This window comes from Plectrocnemia conspersa, unplaced genomic scaffold (assembly GCF_051122295.1).
Source record: "Plectrocnemia conspersa isolate PC_06_02 unplaced genomic scaffold, ASM5112229v1 ptg000012l, whole genome shotgun sequence".
Classification (NCBI taxonomy): domain Eukaryota; kingdom Metazoa; phylum Arthropoda; class Insecta; order Trichoptera; family Polycentropodidae; genus Plectrocnemia; species Plectrocnemia conspersa.
Genome location: NW_028277176.1, coordinates 28091546 through 28118504, shown reverse-complemented (window position 1 = coordinate 28118504; position 26959 = coordinate 28091546). Strand labels below are relative to the sequence as shown.

The following is a 26959-nucleotide window of genomic DNA, read 5'->3' as shown; positions in this document are numbered from 1 at the left end:
AATGGCTTTCGAAGAACCAAGTACCTGTTCCAACCCCTAAACCACGAATGACACTTAGTAAAGTTCTTTTGTGCGTATGGTGGGATATGCAAGGGGTACTGTATTATGAATTACTAAAACCGGACTCAACAATTACTGCAGAAGACCAATTACTGTCAACAATTAGCAAGATTGGACGAGAAATTGAAAAATAAATGTCCGAATTTGGTTAATCGAAAGCGAGTGATTATTCTACACGACAATGCACGCCTTCACGACAGGCAAAAATGAGATGGTTTGGGAGGTTTTAAAGCATTCTGCGTGTTCACTAGACCTTACTCCTTCGGACTATTATTACCGATTCAGGTGCATGGAATATACGTTAAGTTGAAAAAAAATGAAAACCACCTATTATTATTTTTAATCCAAAACCGGCAAGTTTCTATAAGAAAGGGATTGAAAGAATATCAGAAAGATGGGATAAGGTTATAGAAAATAAGAGTAATTATATTTTGCAATTAATTGTAAAAAAAAATAGATTTTTTAATTCGATAAAAAAATAATGGATATATTTCTGGTACACCTAATATATGTTTACCTGTGAAAATGTATTTGGACTTTACTAGTGAAAATATAACTTCACCGAAAAATACACTTTCACTGTAACATATGTATATACATACATACATCGCATGTAAATAAATAATGATGTATACATATATTACTACGTATGGAAAAATTTAAATCATATAATTGTACTAGCACATGCCATATAAATTATATTTTCACTAGTAAATTATACATCTAACGATGAAAATGTTTCCGATAGAAATATTTCACTGAAATGACATATTTTCGGGATACATTCGATATATTTTTAGGTCTTTTTTTTAGCGAGAACCAGAGAATTTTTGGTTTAGAATCAGGAACTTTCTGCTTTTTCCAGGAGGGGAGGTGGGAAAAAGTTTCTTAATCAGTGGTCGTATTTTAATGTTTCGTTTTTCTGGCATAATTCATAGGGATAAATGACCCACCTGCCCCCCCCCCCTCACCTATAAATGATTTCTCTGAATTATAATGATACATATGTATGTATATACTGTTCTAATGACTTGGTCTCAAATATCCCGGAAAAGTTTCAAAGAAAAACTGGAAACTCGAACATGAAAAAAAAACAATCGGGAAGTGGCGCAAGTATCGTCATACACAATGGCAAGGTACACACACGCGCACGTGTTGTCTTCCATAGTTTACCGTTACGACTAGTTTCGTCTCGCTCTTTGGCGGCGCGGGCGCGCGCCGCCGTCTCGCTCGCGCACTAACACACTGACACTGATACGGCAGCAAGCGGTGTATACGGTTTGTTTATACGGCACAGCTGATTCGGACTGACTGGTCGCGCGCTAAGGCCACGTTCGCACGCACGACGGCGATTACGATTAGGACATTATGCGGTGACGCAACTTTTTACACGTTTTACGTTTTCGATTTTATTTTTCAACTGGCGTACGTTTCGATTGATATCGTAGATAAATTGTATCGAATGACAAATTATGACAAATATTACGACTGTTTACTGCATGGATAATATTTATTCAAGACTTAATAATATTTTAAATAGTTTGAAGTATTTACAGATAAAAATCGACCTAAAAGTACTTCTCGGATTCAACAATTTATTATTGTTGTTTATTCACCTGTAACAATTAAGTCAACATGAAAATGGATGAGCTGTGTCGCCGCGAGTAATAACCAGTATTTATTTATTTGTAAATACATGCGCAGGACTTTACACGTAAACAAATATCTTTTAAGTATAATATACAAATAAAATGAAACAATACAGTAGAAATATATTTTTTTTATGAATCTGCAGATACTTCATTAACAAAGATAAATTAAAAAAATGAGCGAGAAGCAACGCATGAGCGTGTTCAGAGGCAACTCAAGCGAGTCATGCCTTAAAAAAACTTTAAAATAAAATATCATTAAGCAAAATTCTAGATTTTTAGTAAATATTACAACATGATATTTATTAATGCTGACGATCCATATCAATGCACTCAAATCATCTCTAAATAATATTTAAAAATCGTCAGCATAAACTAGTGTTTTTTATTTATGTAATGTAAATCTTCCGTACGTTAGCCCAATGTGTTACAACTAAGTTAACACAACCAACAACTACCAATTAAGTAGTGTAAGACTCCAGACTGAAACCAAAGTCTGTAAATCAGTTACACCTACAATATTTTAATAATTATAAATATACACGAGTTCATTTTTTTCAATTATTCATACGATATTCTTCCGTAAAATTAGGAAAATCTAGAAAAACATAATCCGTGTCGATCGTTCAAAATTATAATTATATAATAATCGATAGCAATATTGAAAAACACTAGCACTGGCACTCTAAAACTATATTTCGTTTCTTTTAACAGAGTCACTTTGAGACTTATCTCGTATTTCAAAACGGTATTTCATTGTTCCGCTTGCGCAGAGTAAAGTTGTCATATACGTTCCAACAACTTCATTGTTATTCCAAGTCTTTAAATTATTATCGCTATACATTCGTAAATGATTACGATTGATAAATCATTGATTTCGATAGCTTATAACATTCACTATTTCAACATAAAAAATATATTATCATTCCTAATTTCTTAGTAATGATAAGCATATCGAACATATATCCGCATCTTGTACTTTAGAGCAAATTGGTGGGAGGCGTACACCCAAAGTTAGCATTATCTCTTTTACACTTATGAATAATGACGAAATGGGTAGGCCTCAAAGTGACTCTGTTAAAAAAAACAAGAGTATAGGGGCTTTCAAAATACCGCCTTTCGTTTTTTTACAAATCAAAAACCGGATAACCGGTTTTAACCGTCCTCGGAAAATAAAGATATTTCATATGTTGTAAATTTTCATTTAAACAAATAAATATGTAAATATTTATTTAAAATTATGCAAGAAATTATAATTTCATTGCTAATAAATATCATTCAAAGAAAAATAACTAGAAATAGATAATGAAATGCACGAATATATGTTTTAAATTAATGTACATATATATATATATGTACATTAATTATAAATTACAAAATACATTATAATGAACAAAAACCAATTTATCGACAAGAAAAATACACGTGGATTGTTATTTTATAGAGCCAAAATTTGGTGGAAATATATTCAAAATAATATAATAAAAAAAAACACAAGTAATTAAACGGTATTAAAATATATGTATTGCAGTTTTTTTTAAATAATATTTAAAAATACTAATGCAATAAAAGTGTATCGTAAATTCGTGATACTTTTTAGTATATTCAAATAATTTAAAATCTTTTTGTAGTTGAAATGATTAATCGGATGATATAATATACATATATGTATTCATAATGGATGATATACTTTTATGCATTTCCATTATTAGTGATAGAGAAAAAAATAACATTCTTTATTTAATTCTAAAATAATCGTAAAAAATCGGTTAACCGAGTCAAAAAAGCCGGTTTTGTTTATTTTAAATGAGCAAAAACCGGTTAATCGGATTGTAAGCCCTACTCCAAAACATACTAACTTGAGTATTTATTGTTAGTCATATATAACTTACCCAAATAGGTACGAATGAACCTGGTTATATCATCAGAAAAATCAAGATTGATAAATTTGTTGATACACTTTATCAAAAACCTTATCGAAATCTGTATATATTACATGTTTTTGAGCATTAATTTTTAGATATTGTGTCAATTGTTTCGCGAATGACACTAGAACGCGTAGATATAAATCGATTAACGTAAATTATTGTATATGTCTGGAATTATTTAAAATCCTTATATACTACATATATTTATATTTATTATCAATACATTAACGTTTTTGTAAAATAACTGTAAAACAGATTAGTGCATTATTTGAACAATGATATAAATTTAAATTCAATTATATACACCACTTTCGTTTGTTTTGTTTTGAATTTTGGATAATATTTATTTATTATAAATATCAACACTGGTTTCCCAAATGCGTCATGTTGGTCACAATACAAAATAAATATTCAACATTTCAATTAAATCCTATACATACTCAAACATGCATACGTAATTGGGGATTCTGTTTCGAATCATCCCGAGAATTTATTTGCTGTCTCGAGTCCCGGGAATTAAAAAAAATACAAAATAACATAAAATTTATATAATATTTCGTACATTTAACGTTCTTAATAACATCTGCATAGTAAAAAATACTCGCTTAGTATAAAAGCAGATAGCAAGATACTCTGAAAGTAAAAAAATAAGAAAGACGAAATATGCGCCTCATTGATTTAATTAATTTGTTACAAAACCCTAATTATGTTATTAATAAAAACAAGTTGTTCCAAAAAAGTATGTATAAAATATGGTCAAGAATTAATGAGACGACTTTTTTCCAATGTAGAAAGTTCGAATAACGTATTTGTCGAGGAAGAAGAAAGCACTGATTTATTTGTTACAAAACCCCAATTATGTTTTTAATAAAAACAAGTTGTTACAAAAGAGTATGTATAAAATATGGTCAATAAATATTGAGATGATTTTTTTCCAGTGTAGAAAGTTCGGATATCGAAGTAATCGAGGAAGAAGAAAGCACTGATTGTATTGTCATAATGTCGATTGAAGAATAATTGAATAAAGAATTAATACAGCACCAAAATATTTCAACGGTGAAGAACAATAGAAATTTCAGATCTTGGACTCCAAATTTAAATCTGTTATATAAATCATTATTACTAGAACGAATATTTTCTACGGCAGGAATATTCAACAAATATTTGTTAAATAAATATCTGACAAAATATTTTTTTTCTATGATTCAAATAAAAACCCGAGATTTCAGAATCCATAATACATATACATATAATACACACACTTTAACATAGGTATTATTATTAAAAATGTAAAAGATGGATAACTTGTATAATGGGAGCGTTTTCAAGCGCTGAAGACCCGGCCGCAATTCCAGAATAGGGGACGTAATCGCGATTGCAAAACTTTTTTTTTAGTAAAATATTAAATAAAAAAAGTCTCAGTGGTATACGATTTAGATACTATATACCGGATGCTATATATCGTTATCCTTGATAGTTATTTTCTACAGTGTGTTCAAAAACGAAAGCAGTTAAACTTGATTTAATTTCGTTTTATTTCAATACAAAATTAAATATTCGCTATGGATATATTTTCTGAACATCCTATATTATTAAATATATCTAAATGCGTGTTTAAGTTTTATGCTTTGTTCAAACGATGACGGTCCGAGACCAGTATTTTTCAGTTTGGAATTGACACGTAGTTGAGATGCCTAAAAGCGCGTCATACTATATATAATATAATCACTCATTAGTCGAGCGATTATCTTTAGTATGCTGATTAAAAAATTGAACCAGCTCTAGTTACAAAATATTTTTGAGTTAAAAAGGGATATCAATATGTCATTGCATTAAAAAAATAAATGGACCGAGTATTTCAATAAACCAACCGTGTGAAGGGTCCTTTACAATGCTCGTCCGGCGCGATTGTCAAATCGTATACCACAATATATTCCACAAAACAACATGAGCAAAATGTGTTTTTGTTATTTAACGGGGCAAAAATAACCACACAATTTACACATATTGACATAAATCACTATGCAAGTCAAATACGCCCAATGCGTCACGGTACAGCTATAGATGGATTTGTGGAGCAATTTTTCGAATCGAGAACGATTTTCGTTCCGGAAAAATACAATACGTAAACGCACCGTTATGCGGAAGAATCGCTTCTGCAGCAACACGCCGCATGGCTACTACGCGAACTTCTTCTGCTTCTGCTTCTCATAGCAGCTTTCTACGGAAAATCTACGACTCGCGTTGCGCAAAATACGTACCGCCGAGATCGAGCGCGCAAATGGAAGTAAGTAGATGTAACCGTTGTCGCTTTCACTTTCGCGCGTTAACCGGACGAAATTGCCGCAATTAGAAATAAACATAAAAAAACTACACACACAAATCGACCGTAAACTGGTCGAACTTAACCGAATCGTTACATAGCAGAAAAAAAACTAACCAGATTTCTCTCTAGTCGGCGACGACCGGCGAGAAGACATCGCAACCCACTTGCGCTTTGCAACAAAAAAAGGAACGCCCGAGGTCAGAGACCATCTTCGTACACCACACACGCGATGTGGTGTAAAATAAGAAGCTCGCAATTTGCGAACGTAAAATTGTATCTGTTAGCGATAAGGAGTGCCGAGCACCTGTTCGAATTTAGAACCGAGCAGCACCGAAATACGTGCGCGGTATGGCAACAAAGTCCCTAGACTGGACGGGATCGCCGCTCTGGTGACCAAAGCGGTCGGTTGTTAATTAGCATTTTCGTTTTAGGAAACAATAACGAGTCGGGTGCAGCCAATTCTGGCAAGCGCACAGGAAGGTTAGGCTAAGGTGACCAGATGCAGATACCAAAGATAATTTGCACCGCACATTTTTCTTGTACTGATTTCTACAATAGTCAAAATTGACACCGACAGCTTTCTATATTATAACCAACTCGCAATTTGAACTTTTGCAAACCAGTTATTCAATTACTACGACATTCTTTGAGAAAACAATGGTTACAATTGTTCCCTCAAGTTTAAGCCATTGTGTTATATTGTAAAATAACTAAAACTCTTATTGTTGGTGAGAAACTAGTGCTCGAAGTAAAATTTTGACATAAAAATAAGTAAATATTTTTATTTTATTCGATAACTGATTACACAACTGTACAAGATTTTTGGGCACTGGTCGGTTTTATACCGGCCACTGCCACTTGTACACATGTAATTAAGAAATTTGGCGCATGCATCATTATCATTATTATTCATTGCGTGATGTATGAAAAACAGATGTTTACGGATAACAAAAAAAATATATGAAACTCTTAAATTAAAAAACAAAAAACAAGTGTTTTCACTTGCATCTGTTAATTAGAGCAAAATTAAGATCAGGAAATTTGTTTTATTTCTAGTTAAAAACAATATCAACAAAAAAACCAGGAACGGCACTTCAGATTTTTCCAAGTAGGGGGGGGGGGGTCAAAAATTCGTTTTTATTAAACTATTTTCATTACATTAAGATTATTAGTATTTTATTAAATGACATGCATTTTTTTGGCTATATTCAAGGCCTCTGTTTAGAATCCAACTCAAAATAAAATCATGCCATCGCAGAGGAAACGCTCGGTTATCTAGAGTTAATATTACGACTTTTTGTAACAATATTACGACTTACAATAATGAGAATCGAATGAAGTATATCTAAACCGAATTTTGACCAATAGAAGAGCGCAAAAAACAATTATCACTTCTCAGAAGTCAAAAATCCACGTCAAAAGCAATAATATTGTGCCTTTGCAATGGAAACGCTCGGTTATCTGGCGTTCTTATTAAGACTATTGCGCTCTCCTATTGGTCAAAATTCGATTTATGTGTGCTTAATTTGATTTTCACTTATTGTAAGTTATAATATTTGTATAAGTAGTCTTAATAAGAACGCCAGATAACCGAGCGTATCCACTGCAATACGATTTTAAAACACAATGCAAATAAACTATGGAGAAATATGCGAGTTGTATATCACTTAAGTGTCAACACGTACTTTCATACTTTTTCCCTTTCAAAACGTCAATACTCTATTTGCGTTAACACAGTCAGTCCGAGAGCTATCTATTTCATCATTATATATAAGATAGACTAAGTTTGTTAGCGACCATGATCACGTTTCAAAGTTTCTGCTATTAAAAAAAATTGTAACTTAATTAAAAACTAAAAATAAAAGGCAAAATTAATAAAAATGTAAACAACTAAACATTAAAATAACCGTAACTCCTATTTTTATTTTCTTAAATGCGCACAACTACACAATTGTATAAACATTTTGTATCGAAAAACGCTGTATACTTACATTACACTGGTAATTAACGTAGTATAGACGTGCCATCCAACGCCGACACTCAAAAAAACTATTCATTGATCTATTCAAGTGTACTTCTACGATAAAAAGGTTTAATATTAACATCCATTTACTATCATTTGTCCCTACATAAGTAAATTTTGCATTGAAAATCGAACGAGCATTGTTCGAGCACGCGATTTTTGCTAGTCGTGCATCACGACTGTGGACTGGGATTTAATCACACGTTCGCTATCGCATAATGTTTCATCACAAATAGAAGAAAATCATACTAGGGACTGTAGTTAGACGGAAAGTATCCTTGGCTAATATCGATCATGCGTTTCACTGAGCTCGCGTGTTATCAATAATAAAAAAAAACGAACGCAACAAAGTGAAATCACCTGTGGCAGAGTTCGAGCGCCTTTGGAAAAATACAGAGGCAGAGCTACTTGCTCTCTCGTGCAAAATAGGGCACATCTTCGATAGATGTGGGGACCTTTGGAAGCTCACAAAGAACTTTTAGAAGCGGACGGCCCTTGGCGCTACTTGTCAGCCTTGTGCCATAAACTGAACCCATTACCTCTACGCTTGTCTATTAGCAAATCGTGGCGCATGGCAACAGACACGAGGACGGATTGCGAAACTCCACCAGAAGTGCTAGCGTTGCATTAGATTAAGTACTGCTTACACAGGTAGCTGCTGACCGATTTAAATAAAATCTGCCAATTTACAGTTATTTTTTATGAAAGAAAAACGATTCGCAACTGCCACGATAGACAAAGACGATACAGTTACACGGCATGACTCGAAATTCGTTCCGCCCGATTCGCTCCCAAATTTGGAACCGAATCATTACTCCCTATACGTTTGCAAATTGACCGCCGTCAAACATTATGATGAACATGGATGGGAGTGTCGTAGTATAATCAATATTATCGACTCAAAGCCATATTAGTGATGTCAAACATTCTGGCGAATTCCTCGAATATCGAAATTAATGAGATTGGTATACAATATGTACTATGTATTTTACTCGCAAAGATGTAATCTATTGTCTTGTCCTAGACACTTTCTTATCTAACTTCTGTCTATTTCTTAACTGTCTGAAGCCTCATGCATAACTTGAAAGTAAGTTTATTTTATCAGCTACTTCTAAACAACAAATAGGTTTTGTGGTTAGCATATTCATATAAAGTAGACACTCAAAATTTTAAGAGACTGATTTGCTGTACACTTGTATTCATTTGAAATGGAAACATAGTTCCTTCGCGGTTTTGAAGTTTAGTACACTCATTTTCACACCAAAAATATTACAAAAAAAATCTCGCCATACGATAAAACAACTATAAATTTAAGTACAAGTACAAAATGCCAAAGTACATATAGCGTTAGAGGCTAAAGACAACATTTCAATGGTTCCAGTTCTCCAATTAATGTACTCAAATTATCACATTATTTATCGTTTTTTTTTTTTATTTCCTACATTTTTTTCTTACGCTTATTGTAGGTTTTTTGGCTCCACTTTCACCGGTAGATAAATATACTTTTATTTGTTTGATCGTTTTATTAAAATATTTAATTAATTTTGCTAAAAAATATTAGGGCCAATCAATGTAGAACTACACGTTTATTATTGATACTAATAACGAAAAAAAAGCTACTGGTTATTCGATTGTACCCTTATTTGCTTTGAAACTGCGTAAATTAACACATTACAATCTAATGGTTAGTAGCTCAATTATGCTGTTGAGGTATTTAGATCCAATATAAATTTTATTTTATTTGTTCTAAAGTCATTGGACAGTTACATAAAATATGCGATTGAACAGTGATCCTAATTGGTACACAAAGAAGCGAATACGCTTTTATTCTTAGTGATTTGCCTTTAATCGCCATATCAATAATGAACTCACAACGAGAGTTACTTAATGTTATAGATGAACGCTTCATGATCAATTTTAAATCGTAACATCATAAGCGGATCTTCTAAAACATGAGTTAAAATGGCCCATTTTAATACCTAATATGTACGACTTAACTCGGTTTGAATTAATCATTACGATATTCATCCGTGAGATTGGAAAAATCTAAGAAAACATAATCTGTGATAATCAATTGGAATTTTAATTATATAATGATTACTAAATCTGATTTTTTAAACACGATAGAAATTGAAAAACACAAAAGTTCATATTGGATTCGAGCCCGGTCCTTTCGGATATTAGTGTATTTTTTTCATACATTACTTTTTAAAGAAAAAAAAACGCATAAGTAATGCTGATTAAACATTTAATCTAATATTTATATCATGGTCTTGCGTATTCTTAAGAACTTAAGAACAAAATATTTTGAATTAAACAATTTATTGTATTGCAATTTCAAATACAAATTGCTTTTTATAGTTATTTTTTGGGTTTAGATTCTTAATCTGCTCTTAGTAACTAGCTCACAAGCGTCTAAAGAAATATTACTGATTTTCTTATGAAAATAGCGAAATTACAAGAGCAATAGTGCGCTGATTGTAAACTATATTCAACGATATTCTTTATGTGACATCAAAATGGAGCTCAGTCGAATTCATCTCATTCATTATGAATATGGGCGTTTTCAAATACATACTCGACTATGCACGCATCGTTGGCAAGCAACGAGAGACCACCGTCAATTATTGTGCAACGCGACCTCAAGATCGTTCAGTCCGATTAAAAAACAGAGCAAGGTTAGGCCAAAGGGTCGATTTCTGATCTTCTGAAAGTGTTACGTGGTGGGTTTTCTTTTTAACACGACCTTTGCCTTTATGGCGTCATTGGAGCTCTACTCTGATTTATCTCGTTTCTGCTGAAAGGAGTGGAATCGATGCTTCGCGTCAGGCTTTGTTTAGTGTTCGCCGGGACTCTTCTCCAATTCGGATCACAACCGCACGACACACAAAACGCGCACACGCAAACATGGTCGCAACCCTCCTATTGAGCGACGAGCGAGAGGACGCTGACCCGCTCACCTTATTTCCCGTGCTCAATTATCCGGCTGTCGACTCGGGCCCGTTTCGTGAATCGCAAAGTGGGTGCAAAGTGCCCGATAAAAACCGAAATTCATAAACAAACTATTATTCCCGTCAAAGCGGTTTCCATTTTAACGAACCCGCGAGCACACCGACACGCACAAGGGTTCAATCAACCGCTGGCAGAACCGGTCATTTCGCGGCGAAGGTCGGCGGGGTCCCAAACTAACAACCCCCACCCTGGCGACGAAAGAGATGTGGGACCATTTTTTTGAAACTGGGCTACGTCGCGGCGGTAAATGACGCCGCGGTTGTGGACCCCCAGTGAGCCGCTGCTAGATCTAGGACGTCATCGTCGACTTGTGCGTGTCGTTATCCTTTCGGTGGCTATTTCCATCGCGGCCGACGACACCCTGGAATCTCGGCCAACGATGGAAACAATGCGACAACGGAAGAAGTTTGAGCTAATTAAAAAAAATGAGAGGGTAGGTTAATGGTAAGGTGACCAAACTTACTCATCAAAATTTTGTCCTTCTTTGTCCTCCTTAGACAAAAATGTCCGAGATAACTTTTTCATTTTTAGTGTCTTTCTTTGATATTTTCGACATCTGGCTACCTTAGTTGATGCCACTTTGCAAATACGCCCTTAGTGTATCTAATCCACTACCTTTTGAATTGATAAAAAACAGTTCTCGGTAGAAACTTATAATGGTTCTGCCATCTAACTGATGATAAAAAGAGAGAGAATACATTTGCGAACTGTCTTTGAAGTCAACTCTTAACTAGTTCAAATTTAGACGACAACGAGTCAAAAATATACACTGAGATATCTATTGATCGATGGCTTCACAATTTGTGACCCACAGATTTTAGAACATTAAAAGGGAAAAAGTGGCTGGTATGCTTAAAAATTAAAGGACATTATAGTACATCCACCGTTGTTTGCTTACCATTGCAAATCAATGATAAGCATGTATCGATTTTATCAGCACCAACCAAAGTATTCAAAATCATACTTCATAAGAATGCTTCAAACCATATCTAAGGTTACTTTTTTGATTAACAGTGCGGTTTTCGTGTATCAATATCAGTAGCAGTAAATCTGAACCGAAAATCTCAAGTACACAGATGTCATGTATGTATCTACACTAATTTTGAAAAGGCTTTTGATCAGGTTTATAATGCTTTAATTATTAAAAAAATTATAGACGGGTTAATGTGATTAAATTTTTAGAATCAGACTTCAAATCGTCATGCTTTATTTGATTGATCAACAGCGTGGTTTTTTGTGTATCGAGATCAGTAGCAACGAATCTGTTGTTTTTTTAAATTTTGTAACGAAAAATTTCGATATATCGCAATACATTTTCATCGGTAGATATATATATTTTTATTAGTGGAAACATAATTTATCTGGCAGGTGCTAGTAAAATTATATTTTTTCAACTTTATAATATATACATTTTAATGCGATATATAAATGTTTCAGTGCATGTGTATTTTTCAGTAAAGTTATATTGAAATCATATGCTGCTCTATAATATCTATGAAATTCAATTTGACAGTTGCGAAACGACCATTTCCTGGTTTAACGCAAACCTAACCAATGAAAATTATAGAACTAATTATATTTGCAGAACTTTCATTAGATCAAGTCCAAAATACAAACTAAACAAACTCATCTCTCTGGGGAAAATAAGCAGAATAAGTACATACAGACGTCGCATCTCGCATTACAATATGTTTTAAAAATATGATAGCTATTCTTACCGATATTACTACGGATTTCTGATATAAGAGTCATAGTATTGAATTTTGGTCAAAAGGAGAGCGCAAAAAAACAAGTATCACTTCTCAGAAGAGATGATTGTTTTTGCGCTCTCCTATTGATCAAATTTCGGTTTATATGTTCCTAATTTAAGTGCTAGTGCGAACGCAAGATTATCGAGCGTTCCCACTGCAACGGCACCCATACGATTTTATTGCTTTTGACGAGGATTTTCTACCTCTGAGAAGAGATAATTGTTTTTGTGCTCTCCTATTGGTCAAAATTCGTTTTAGATATGCTTCAATCAATTCTGTAATATTGTTATAAAGAGTCTTAATATGAATGATGTAGATTCTAAAGTCCCTGATTTAATGATAAAGGTCAAACTGTAACAATCAACGGTGAGCGCTATAGTCGCTTAATAACCGCATATTTTTGGCACGAAATTGAAGATATCGATGTGGAAGGCATGTGGTTAACTTGCCACACGTCGGCTGCAACGTTGGAAGTTTTATGCATTATTTCACGTTTTGGTGACATCAAATTGTGGGGTTACCCAAAGAGTCGTGTCTACACCGACGAATCTAAATCGTTTGCGCGGCTAAAAACCAACAAGTTATAGCCGAAATTACGCCCGAAATGTACGAAAAGTCATCGAAAATTATCTCAAAAGGATCAGCTACCATCAAATGTTTTTTTTAAAAACCCTTTATAATTGATCTTAACGTAGACATAATTTTACACAGTTACACGTAATAATATTAATATTGCAAAAATATATAGAATCTTAACTTAATAAATAAAAGTTGAATCATAATTCTATGTTGCAACTTTTAACCCAATTTTCCTACTCGCTGCGAATGATTGTAAATGAAGACAGTCTCATCGTGGTCTTTTTTACTACGACTCCCTCAACTGTAAAACGGTAGAAAACTATACGAGAAAGGTAAGAACCGGTATAGTTTTTTATAACGCCGGAGCGTTATGCACTGTGCTTTTTAAATGCCACTTTTCGTTTGAGGTTGTAGATTAGATTCAGGTTAAGGCGGAAATGAGAAGTTCAACGGCGAGGTAGCCACTCTTATTGCCATTATCAACAACACGAATAAAACGAACCGATTATGTGTGACAGTGAACTAATGCGATACTTTCCAATCATGTAAATATTTATTTATTTTTATTGGCAATCTACAGTATTGTATTGTGACTAGGGATTCCAATCCCGGGATCCCGAATCCCGGGATCCCGAACGATTTTCAATACCCGATGAGTCCCGGGATTATAAAACATAATCCCGAATTTTTCGGATTGGTTGATTTATCAAGCACAATCGAATTATTATTGACAACATCGTTATATTTCGTGTACAAACTTGCGCGAGTTGCACGTGTCATCTGTGAATCTTTGAGGCTGTGAGTCTGAACGTGCTTTTTCAGCAGCAGGCTGCTTAGGAACCAAAATCAGATCAAGGCTAAATGATAAAACACTTGATGCTTTGATGTTACTTCGTGAGTTTTATTCAAAATAATGTTTTCAATTAATTGTGTATGAATGTACATACCTATGTGCATACATTGTCAAAAGTTCATTTTTTCTTTTCAAATAAATATATAAGACCTTCCCTTTTTTATTTTTATTATATTATTTTCTATTTTAAGTCCAATACTAAAATTATACGTACTTTATACATTGTACGTTATAAAAAACAGATGTAAAAATTTATTGTATTATTCATTTTAAATTATTTTTATCGATAAAATAGCATGAAAATTATCCCGGGACTGGTCCCGGGATCCCGGGATCGACTAATTGCAATACCGAAATCCCGGGATCAAAATTTTGGCCCGGGATTGGAATCCCTAATTGTGACATTTATTTGTAATAAATTAACACGTCCACGACATCAAACATTTAATTTATATATATGCGTACACGAGTCAAACGAAAACCTTAAAATTAATTCCAATATGAATCCTAACCGTGGAGCTAAAAATGGTCATGCATAAATGTCCGCCCACCGAGAGGCGTAATTCGGCGATGATCGCTTATTAATTCAGCAAGTGTGCAAGTAGGGAGTACCAAAACGATGTGTTCTGTGGCAGACTATTCGACAGGGAACGTTATTTTCAAAACAACCCTACTCGCAAGACAATTTGACAATGTTTTAACAGAAGTTGAGAATATCGTGTCCTGGTTATTCTGAACCTGAGACTCAAAAAACAACACTCGAACAAAACATAAGGGCACAGTCACACGCGCAAGTCTAAAAGCTGTTTCATAACACTAAAAAAATAAAGAAATAAACTATTTTTCATAACACAGTCATGGTGACTTACGAGATGAGCTTGGCTCAGTGCAAAATAATAAAAACAAAAACAAGCATCTTTCAAAGGCTGGAACGCGGCCAATTTTTCGTCAGAGCTTTTTTTCCGGTCGGCTATTTTCTAAGCCGATTCGTCGAAACGTCAAAAATAAGCGACGTATCGGACGCACAGTGTACAGAGTGAAAAATCTGCGGCTGTAGTGGGCGTGTGTATTCAGCTGAAGAAAGCGACAGCGGGTTCAAACCCGTACGACGACCGTCTGGAAGCCGGTCAGATTTGTCGCTGATTTTCCAAAATGCGGTGGCGTGGCGAAGCGAGTCGCCAGAACATATTTATTCACGTAATAAAAAAGGACGTGTGTGGTAAATTTGCGGTTAATTAATGACTTATGCGTACACGTATGTTATGTTATGCCACGCGTGGCAAAAAAGAGGTAAAAACACTGCACAATTATGCGAGTGCAATGACAGTAATAAGTTGCATGATAACATGCGAGATTAAAAGGCCAGTAATTACTTTATTTATTTATGGAAAAACACAGGTGTACCAAAATTTGTATGCAATGTGCGAACGTCGGTTATTATCTAGGTATGCATAAATACAATATTTTTAATATCAGTGTGTAAATATTACTTTAACGTGGCGTAGTTTCATCATTAATTAATACGTAATACTGAAACAACGACGAATTAACATAAAACAAATACACAATTCTTCAATATAAATTGTGTTTTTTTTTAAAAAATATATAACGTACAAAAAATTGCTAACATATTTCGGTTTAATAAAAAAAAAAAAAATTTCGCTGCGTAGCATAGTTTATATGAGGAAAGTAATACTCACGTGCTGGATGATAATTAAAAATAAAAAAACGAGTGATTTCAAGAGCAAATCTCGATGTTGAACAGATGACTAGAGAGAAGAGAATAAAGGTGACTAATACTTAACAGTCCTAGGTTCAAATCCCATATGAACTCTATAGTCTATTTATTTTCAAGAGTCAGTGCGCAAGAACATTGTTTAACGCGTAATCATAACATGCTTTTAAATTTCTGCCCTGTGATTGGTCGTTCGCCGTAAGATCAATCGTTTCATTGAGAACGACCAATCACAAGGGAGAAATTTAAGAGCACATTTTGATTACGCGTTAAACAATGTTCTTGCGCACTGACTCTTGAAAATAAATAGACTATAGTATTTTTGAAGTTATATCGTATCTGGGAGATCGGATTATTTAATTATTTAAAATTAAATTGGGACCATTGTAACCTAACAGATGTACCCCAATGCGTCACGATGATCGAAAACAATAATTGTATTATTTCAATACACAAAAATTTATACATATAATTAAAATAATACACAAAAAATCATAAAATATCAAAATGAAATTATACGAACTGGACAGCTCCCCGTAGCTGACATTAAACAGGTCAATATGCAATGACAGCGTATTAACGAGCCGGATGACCACAGTCATAGGCGAGTCCTAGCCCCAGCATTTATACAATTTTAAAGCATCTGCGTATAGAAGAAAATTTAAATTTGTAATTAAAATAACATAAAGAGCAGAGGGCCCAGGTTGGACCCTTGAGGAACACCTGAAGGAGTGAAATATTCTTTCGTCATAGGTTATAAACTGTCTACGATCGCTCAAATGTTAAGGACCCGGGAGGAGGAATCGGCTGGACGAACGATTTGTTTTAAATGAGTACGCTTTTGTATTGGCTCTGACCGTCACTCTCTCTCTCTCCGAGATCAAGATCAAGTGTCTTCTCTTTATTTGATTCCCATATTTATATACATTGACAAATTCCATAAGGTAACATGTACACCATCGATTTGTCCGTTCGATCGACCTGTGATATAACATGTGACGCAACATCTCTTTGTGACAAAGAGAACAAGTATAGTACTGTTTCCAGTTTCAAGTGTCTCATCGATTTATCGTTTCGTTCAAACGAATGATACTGAATCGATCCCTTGTTTGCTCTAATTGCTTTAATATAAACAAACGTTCATATATCACGATTTTAGGGCGATGAACTAATAACGTTGCAGCATTGCAATTGCGTCGCAATTTTATTGAATTATATAATAATAGGAATACAAAATCAGAGTATATAACACAAATAACTCGAGAATAACCGATTTAAATCATCCGCGCCACTGAGGCTCCATAATTTTTTTTAATAATAACCAATGACAAACCTTGTCAAATGCCTTCTCAAAATCTGTATATACGAAGCTTACTTGAATTCCCGCATCGAGAGATTTTATCACAGTTTTGGTGAAAGACATAAGGTTAGTAACAGTGGAACGGGCATGACGAAACCCATGTGCCGAAAGTGATTAAAGACATATCAATGAATAATTATTTCAAACAATTTAATAAAGCCGTATTTAAGATCTGAGAGCTCAGTTTCTTTGATGGTCAGTACTGAAGACCAAGAACAAGAAGAAGGAAGCAACAAATATTCCTCGAAAACCGTCAGCAATATTAAGTGAACCGTCCAATGTTTTATCGTCAAAGATCATCACTTTCGCGTAGCGCGTTTAGTGTTAATGAATTTCCATCTCATTAATTATTTATTTTTGGCAACTTTTGTAATAATCCCGATGACAGAAAATTATCAAACACGAACGAAATTATATAGTTAAGATTCCGATCGATCCTCACAGATAAGTTTTATTAGATTTCCCTAATCTCATGGATGAATATTGTGACGAATAAATAAAATAAAATTAAGCTAGGTCGTGAATAGTGACATCTATTGATCTTAAGCTGTGATAATATTTATAAATAATAATATAGACGTCACTGATCCACAATTGGTTTCAGTCTGGTGTCTCACTACACACTTAGTAGTTGTTGATTGTCTTTACCCCGGTGTTATGGAAGATTTACAATAAATAAGTGTTTAAGACATTTTTATATAAAATAATATCTTAACCCTTTAAATGGAAAACAAGTTCCAATGATTATTCTTTGTACGCCATCATGATTTTTAAAATAAAAATAATATGTAACACACATATAGTAAAATTTTATTTATTTTTTAAAACAATAATATTTTTAATATCAAAAACGTTTGTAAAAACTACAACAAAAAAGCAGCAGCAAAAATAGCAGCAACCACAAAACTCAAGTGAGGTGAATATTCCAGTTCTTGGAACACAGAATATAATTTTAGTGACCAATACAAGTGTTAAGGAAGATTCCTAAGAAATTGTGTGACCAAGTCAAATAAGCAAGTAGCCGAAAATATCACTGACCAACTGATGAGTCACTAATCCATAATTGTTCTATAAACTCGTGCGGTATTCAAGCGGATGACATTGCTCTCACTCTTTTTCTCTGCTCATGTTCATCCTAATTCGAATGGCGATAACATACTATTTACATAACCGTTTAGGCTCTTATAGTTATTGCACTTATCTATATTGAAACACGAGCGCAATCATCACGAAAAGCACATAAAAATAGAGGCAATGATCTTCGTCTCATCGTTCTTCTAAAACTACTCTTGTAATCACAAATAAAATTGCACTACCAGCCCGCAAAAGATCCGTTGCACTGCGGCACATAAACTATTCAAGAGCACCATCCATTCGGTTCAGGGAGGAAAAGCGCGAAAAACTCAGCCGGGCTGCCCGGAGCGGAGCGGGTCGGGCCGTGTTTCCCGATGGCCGATCGGCGAAGTATTGCACCTAGGCACGGAGTCCGAGTGTGTCTGAGTCCCGGTGCCGTTATCCGAAGGAAAACGAACAACAAAGGACACACCACCGCACCACCGGTTCGCTGAACCAGCTCTCGACGGGGCAAACGAACCAGACGGCTGCCGAAAAGCGTATAGACTCTCTTTTTCCACCGGGGTCGCCGAACTCGCAATGAATGGACGGACATACAGACACGAGCGGCGAAAATGACAATTTTTGCAAGGGTCCTCGAACGATACACAAGCACGCATCAAAGCGTCAAATGGTCCGGAGTGGTAACCAGTAGTGCCGGAAGGTCGCTCCGGTACGATTTGTTGAAGATCAGGTAAAATTGATTTGACAGCACATTTTTGAACACCACAACTCAACAAAAAATAACCAATCGTAAACATAAACCGCATTATGATTACCTTAAAGAAGAGTAGCGTTCCGGTACTTTAGAACTACATATTTTTTGGCGAACAGATAGACAGTTTGGGCCGCTGCGGTAGTATTTATTGAATTGCTATAATAGTTACATCGTTATTGAATGTCATGATTCGTTGACCGGTCCACCATAGAATAAGTGTTGCCATCACCGCTATCACGTCAGTATTCCAGAGAGTCGCATAGTTTGTGACTAAATAAATCACCTCTTTACTAATTAAATATTGTAAAGTTCATTTGATAATATTTTGATTGATTTTACAACCGTTATTTAAATCTAAATAAATACTATTTTTAAGATCAATACGACACTACATTCAATGAGGGTTAATTGCCCATATCTGGCACACCATGTATTAGCCTTTCACTGGTCCTTCGAAGCAGCGTTAAGACGATATAGGACAGTGATGGCGAATATTGGGCTACACGCATCGTTTACGGACGGTCTATGTCCAGAAACACATCTTGCGCAAAAACACTGAGAGAAGAGTTGATAAAATTATAATCAGTGCCAATAAGAATATCAAGGAACGGAATATGTGAGGTTGTTATTAAAACATTCCTTGACCTAATCATTGATATATGTAAAATTGTGTCAGTAACGACTGATGAAGCACTCATTTTGGTGGGGAAAAATGTGGAGTTTGTGAAATTGTGTATGGAAGCTATTAAACATCTACTTGTTCCATCAGAAGGTATCGTATGCCAATGCAGGATTCACAGAACTAATTTAATGTCAGTTGTAACAAGCGAGAATTTTCCATAATTTTACAGAAAGTTAATACAATGGACTGATCATGTTCAAAATGTAAGGTTAAAATATTTTTTGAGGATAAGAATCTGACAGACTTTATTCAACTCGATACAAAAAAATCGAGTCTGCTGCGGGACATGAACTCGCAGCCTCTAGATTATTAATCTAGCTTAGCGCTATTCCAGCCTTTAATGTATAAATAAGCAAGGGGCAAAAAATCGTATGTAACCTAACGCTTAGATTAAATTTTGAGTGAGCAGCGGGGCGAATTGCATCAAACGCTGCTTTATTTTGGGCATTTTACCCTGTATTATTTGCCAAAATATCTTTTGATAAAATCTTGTTACAGCTTACAACTATTTTTTCAAGTATTAGTGATTATACAAAGCGCACAATTCCCAGCATATTTTACAAAAATATGAGCGGTCAACTAAGGACGTCATTTCAGCTTTTTCCAGGAGGGGGCAAGAGTTGGCCAGTCAGTGATTTTTTTTTAATATTTCAATTTCATTAAAATTTATAGTATTTCAATAAATGACACGCATGTTTCTGGTCAAATTCAAAGGGGGGGGGGGGGCAAATGCCTTTGTCTGCTCCTCCCCGTGTCGTCCCTGCGGTCAATGTCCGATTAACGTTATAAACTGCACAGTAATGCATGCGTATAAGTGTCCAAGTCAACGTACCGACAATGAAGAAAAACGAGGGGAAAGAATTCCTGCTCCCGATAAAGTACACACAAACACACATGTCGACTCCCTCGAATTAAGCAGTGTACAGCACTCGGTATTTACAGTTTTCGACCCTTTTCTAAGCTCTCGAGATTCGCGGAAAATATAAACGAGCGAGACCAATCAGGCGTCGACGTGTATATAATTATACTTCAAAGCAAATATAAATCTGAACAAAGAGATGGTTCAACTCGTTCCTTCGCCGGAGTATTGATTAATCCAGATGGGGAACGTAGAGAGAGTGGAAGCATTGGAAATCAATTGATGTAAAAAAATATATATAGGTCAAAAAGTACAAATTTTCCAGACGGTCCTATCCCAACGTCATTGGTGGGTACTTTTTTCCCAAAATCCCTACCCATCGCCCCATACCCACAAAAACACCTACCTCCCGCTGACATAGGGCGAAAGCGGTCGATAAAATTACGCAACGCGCTACTTGTCAGCATTCAATAATCGGCGAAGCAAACACACAAAGGTCGAGACCCTAGGATCCGCCATAGCAATAGATAAGCGATTTATTAATTTGCAAAGATAAGCGCGAGCAGTCTAAGCACCTGAAGCATGAGCGATGACCTCTCGGAGGTTGAACGGGTCCTCTAGGTCAGTGGTCCCCGCTAAAATTTGAATGAACAAAACATATCTACAGATTGATCGCGGCCAAGCTCACTGATCCCGATGGGAAACGTCGTCCTAGGCGATTCGGTCCACAACGGTCTTTGGACCGGCCCTTTCGCCTTCATGAACAAATTTGAAATTATGATTTAGGCGGTGACGAACCAAGTAGTGGGGATCGCTGCTCTAGGTGTAGCGGTACAAAAAATGTCCTCGAACGAGAGCAGATCGATGTGGGAAGCTCACTTTGCTAGTTCAGGTTCAACGGCATCCAAATATACGCGCAGAGACATCGGCGCGAAACGCCAACTAATTACCTTTGTTTTCTCTATTTTGAATGATGATTAGGTATCTCGATATACTATAATTAAGGCGAGCGATCGTCTCTTTGGACGGAGCTGTTCTTTGTCAGATTTGCGTGCCAAAGAAAGATTTTTCATCGTGCCAAACATTATGAATAGTAACACATTCGTACAATAATGAATTCATTATAATCTGGGGTATAAAACATTAGTTTCCGAGCCAACTCTGCGTGTTATTACTTCAGTAATCAAGAAAACCGGAAAACATTGATCAGGGCCGACGAAGCACTTCAAATGCTTCAAGATAATAGAAATTTTAAAAATGTGCCGCACATGCGTAATAAAAACAAAAAAAACACGTTTATGAATATTGTTTCGCTAGCGATCGATAAAAATGTAACTATAATATACTAACCGACCGTCAAATCACTCATTCGCTGTTACGTCACTGGCAAACTCGATCACACACCATGTAAGTGAACATTTTTTGCAAACGCTCATGCGGAACGTTTGCATCTCTGACACGTTCTTAATTCGTGGACGAGTGTATCCATCACACAAAGAATACGAACGCAGATTAGTTGAACATCTCATGCAATGAACGATCTCTCGATCTAGTCACAAAAAGAAGCGGATTCTGTCTCTGTTGGGTCAAAAGGTTAAGTCAACCAGTAATACAACAGGGTCAATAAATTCATGCATACGTGTTACAAACCACCAATTGGTCGTTATCGTTTATGATTATTGCTTGAGTGCGATTGTTTATCGCTGGCCACCTATGTCCTTTATTATAAAAAATAGCTAGCGTTTCGTTAAATCTGGCACAAAGCGTGATACAACCTTATGATTATAATATATAATAAAATAAAAATTTAATTACAGTAGACCCCCCAATAACACTTATTTGAATGCCCGCTACTTGTGTGAGCGAGCTGAAGGATATCTCACCACACGAGTCCGATTCGTATTGCAAAAAAATATATGAATATTTTCTAGTCCGTTAACTACATGCACCCAAATAACACGTCCCAGTTTATCGTGCTATTGGGGGGTCTGCTATATGTTATTTACCTAAACTTAAATGCCATTTTTTGTAGATTATTATGATTAAATAATACATAATTGACTAATTTGTTTTATTTAATATACATACTTAATAATCTTAATCTCTAACACATATTTTCGAGTTTCAGATTAAAATTAGTATGAATTTTAAATTATTTTGTTTTTTTATCTACAGTTCAGGGTTGTGCAAAATATACATTATTGAAAAAATCGCTAGTTTATTATAAAATTAAATAAAAACAACACATTTATAAATCATCATGTACTAATTTTCATAAACTTATTTTTGAGAGGGGGGGGGGGGCACACCTGATTAATGCCTCGGGTACCACGTTTCTCAGCACCGGCCCTGCTCTTCAAATATTTTCACTCAGTAGAACGATGAAATTGATTATAAACTTTCTGTAAATTCGATACAGAATTGTTATTTATGTAGAATAAATAAATAATTTTTAAGCGTTGAGCGGTGGTCAAGCGATCCAGTAAATATGTCGTTGCAAACTAACATTTGACACTTTGAACACGCGTCATTATTGACAGCTGTCTGATTTAGTGTTGCCAATATAAAAAATTCGAATTGGATCAACCTGTATTTACTAGCATGTTGACAGTTGAAACGGATAGTTAACCTAGTCGACAATAAATGTTATATAAATACACCACTGACCGAAACAACACTATAATCTCTTTTGAACTTTCTCTATCGTAAAGGAGTCACATTTACCTCAACTTAAGCTGTGTGTGGAATATGTAATCAACGGAAGCTATTCGAAGTTTCATAAAATATGTATTCGAATCTATTTTATGGAACAGGTACTGTCACAAGTTGTTTTTTTTATTCTTTCATTACGACATGAGTTTAATTGGGTCACAGTGTTCCAGCCCGTGCGCTCTAATGAATCAGATTCCGAGTAAATTTTCATTGGGTTTTCGTCCACGTGAACAATGTCCCCAGTCCATTGGAAAACTTTTTAAACGAATATAGGGGATTTAGATTTAAGTACGGTCGAGAAACTATTCCAAGCTATTGTTATTGTAAATGAAACTGGTATTACAATAATTATACTAAAGCTAATATTAACCATGTTTAAGCTACTATATTGTATTATGTAGTACCTTAATATTTAACTAAGAAATAAAGTATTTTTATGACGCGTGTGACTTTACGTCAATTTCTATATAGTTTCATCATTTATGATGAAACTATATCGAAAAATATAAACCGAGATGCACAATGCGTTATCTAGGATGACGCATTGGGCATCTCGAATTTTAACAAGTCAGAAGAAGAGCGTTTGCGCGTTCGCAAAATCGAATTAGGCGAACACCTACACAAAGGAGAGAGAGGAACAAAGCAAATGTACGTACAGGCGTATGCTTACCTATACGAGTCATATGCGCGAGCGTTCCATCCGAACAGAATGGATTCTTTGAAAGAACGATGAGTCGACCGACCGTCAATGACTAGTTACAACTATAGCGACCCAAATTATAATTTTGTATAAAATCGTAATAGTAATATAATAAACCGCGTTCTAATTATCGGCAATAGTTTATTGTGAAACACCTTTGCGGAAGATGTGAATCTGATTCGTAACGAAACATCGTCACGCAAGTGATTGCATCATCCGCAGTCGATGCGATCCGTTTCCCGTGCATAGTAAGTTCTGCAGGCTAATGAAGACCAACGTTAAGAAACATTTCACACCTAAAAAATTATTCAAATTAAATAACTATTTTTTGTATAACTACCACTTCGCTTCCGACTTGGAATAACGAGGGTTCAGCCACTCGCACGTTAAGCTTAAGCAATCACCAACTCCCTACGACTACGAGATACATACTACTTCATATAAATCTTAAGTAAATCAGATAAATAGGAGAAAAAAAATTGTTGAATTTAGAGAACCACTGTTATACTGAAATTACTTCATAGAAGACAATTTATGTAAGTCAGAACAGGCAAGTACACATAAAATACCAGGGAAACGCCTCTAGTAGATGTTTCATTCACCTCAAAGCGGTTTTCCACAAATCTAGTTTAGATATAACCGGAGGCGTACACATTGTCAATTATTTCTTCAAATTCTAACCAATTTGGTAATAACATTTTTATCAAAAATGGCAATACGCGGATTTGGGAATATAAAATTCCACTTAAAATTAAAACAAAATACGTTGATTAATAATATTTTTTAGTACAGTAAAATAACAAATGACGCATATATGCGCTTCCCGACGTTAACGATGTATTTAATCTCAACGCCTCAAATAATGATGGCATTAGTAAATATTTAATTTTAATGGTGTAAATATTTGAAAACCCACGAGCAGCAAAAATTTGAGATACAATTTTTGTGTTAAATTTGACTGCATTTGACGTTTTAGAAATTGTTTTCTTACTTTTATTAGTAAAATTTACCAACTTTACAGGAAGCGCGGCTTTTTCATGCTTAGAAATTATGTAACCATAAAACCAGAAAAATATGTAGATATATTAAATAAATAGCATGAAGGGAGGAATATTTTAATCACAGATTCGGTTTTCTTTATCTCACGGAGGAATAATTCATGAAAATTGCAACTTTATTGACTATAAGTCACATCATATATGTTGCTACTATGTACTTGCTTGTGGTTGTTAACAGGGTTGAGCCGAGAATGTTCAGCGCCCCGGCCTCTAAAAAAACAAAGGTCATTTGGATTTTTTTCCCTGAGAGCTAAATAAATGGTCATCACGGAAATATATTTTTAAAATCTATTTCGTAAATTTATCTCCGTGAAAGCTAAATAAAATTTTGTCATGGAAATATTTGTTCAAAACCTATCTCGGATTTTTTTAATGAGATCAAATTCCTGAGAGCTAAAAAAAAGGTTGTCAGTGAAAAACTTGTTCAAATAGCATATCCGAATTTTTTTCGAGGAATCGAGGAGATATCAATACCGTGTTAAATATAATCAAATGGGCAAATATAATCGCTTCGGGCTACCGCCAGTTGTAACGCATTGGGCCTGTCATGTTGTAACGGTAGATTTATAATAAAAAAATTAGCACTGAAGCAAAGAAATTAAATCGTAGTTGAACAAAAAATGGTCAGCCCCGGATATCACCGCCGAGCAGGTAGTGTATCTCCGCGGTGTATTTCCGCATATTCCAGCGGAAGATTTAAAAATACATAAACAGCAAGGGGTTTATGATTTAATCTATGAATTTCAAGCAGATAAGTGTCTAGATTTTGACTAATAATTATCAATTTTATCTAGAAAAAAATCAATTCAAAAACGACTGTATCAATAATAATAAAAATTTTAGAAAAATTCTTGCGTATCAAATGCGATTGAAAGCTTTCCAATCTCGAGAAATTTATTATTTCAGATTTATTGGATAAAAAAATATGAAGTAGACTCCTTAAAACATTGATATCTTTAATGTCAGCTACGAGGAGCTGGTCCGGTTCGTTTAATTAATTTTTAATATCTTATTATTTTTTATTGTCTTTTATTTTTTTAAATGTGCATTGAAATAATTAAATATTGTTTTACGAACATCGTGACGCATTGTTGAAACCTATTAGGTAACGGTGGTTAATTTAATTTAAACATATACATATGCGTTTATAATATATTCATATTATCATTATTTTACTGCACCTATCACTTCCCAGCACGAAGATCTCATGATTAGCATGAACCATGGGATATATGAGCTGTATCTCAATGTTTCAATTGGTATCTTCAGATTATTTTAAAATTGGAATTTTTAGCCATACATCAATATTAGCTTTAGAATAGTTTAATGCAGTAACATTTTCCTAATTACTGTAGATTAATGCACTTCTAATATAAAAAGTATCTAATTTAAGAAGAGTAGGGTCCGTGCCCAGTTTGCGAAGGTTGCTTTCACGCGGTTGGAAACCAAACGGCGTGGCGTGGTGTAGCCGAGTTTATGATTTAAACAATATATACATCCTTCAGTTTTAGTTAGGCTAGTCCGTACGTGTACGCGAGTCATGTTATTATTGATCAGTTGTCTTATCAACAAGCTTTGCAGACCAGTGGTCTGCTCGAATCAATTCGGGGAAGTTTTGAAAGGGAGTGGTTACTTTGAGAGGTGGATCAATCGTCCATATGATCGGATGACGTCACACGCCTAAATTTTTATTTACGTTTGCACAGCAGCGAACCGGGAAGTTTTCAGGCAGCCAAGGTCGCGACGTTGCGTCACGTAGCGGAGTTTTCCGCGTTTTTCGTATTGCGCAATCCGCAGGGATCCGAGCCAAGGTCGGTTCGAGATTTTCCGTTTTTAGTTCG

General features: G+C 34.9%; 1 protein-coding gene and 1 long non-coding RNA gene across 3 annotated transcripts in view; one reads left to right on the top strand and one right to left on the bottom strand.

The window, feature by feature from the left end:
• atos (atos homolog atossa) overlaps nt 1-18745 on the bottom strand; it is a 36356-nt gene extending 17611 nt beyond the window's left edge. Inside the window, 1 exon segment of the mRNA XM_088200706.1 lies at nt 18593-18745. Coding sequence (XP_088056832.1) covers nt 18593-18646 — 54 coding nt within the window. The 5' untranslated portion in view covers nt 18647-18745.
• LOC148228763 (uncharacterized) lies at nt 14338-23441 on the top strand. 2 transcript variants are annotated; one of them, XR_015811738.1, is made up of 3 exons: nt 14338-16041; nt 17477-17585; nt 18160-22135. It is a non-coding gene; the product is annotated as an uncharacterized LOC148228763 (long non-coding RNA). The 2 variants fall into 2 exon arrangements; XR_015811737.1 differs by lacking the exon at nt 14338-16041 and having other exon boundaries at nt 16263-17585; nt 18160-23441.
• The last annotated feature ends 3518 nt before the right edge of the window (nt 23442-26959 follow it).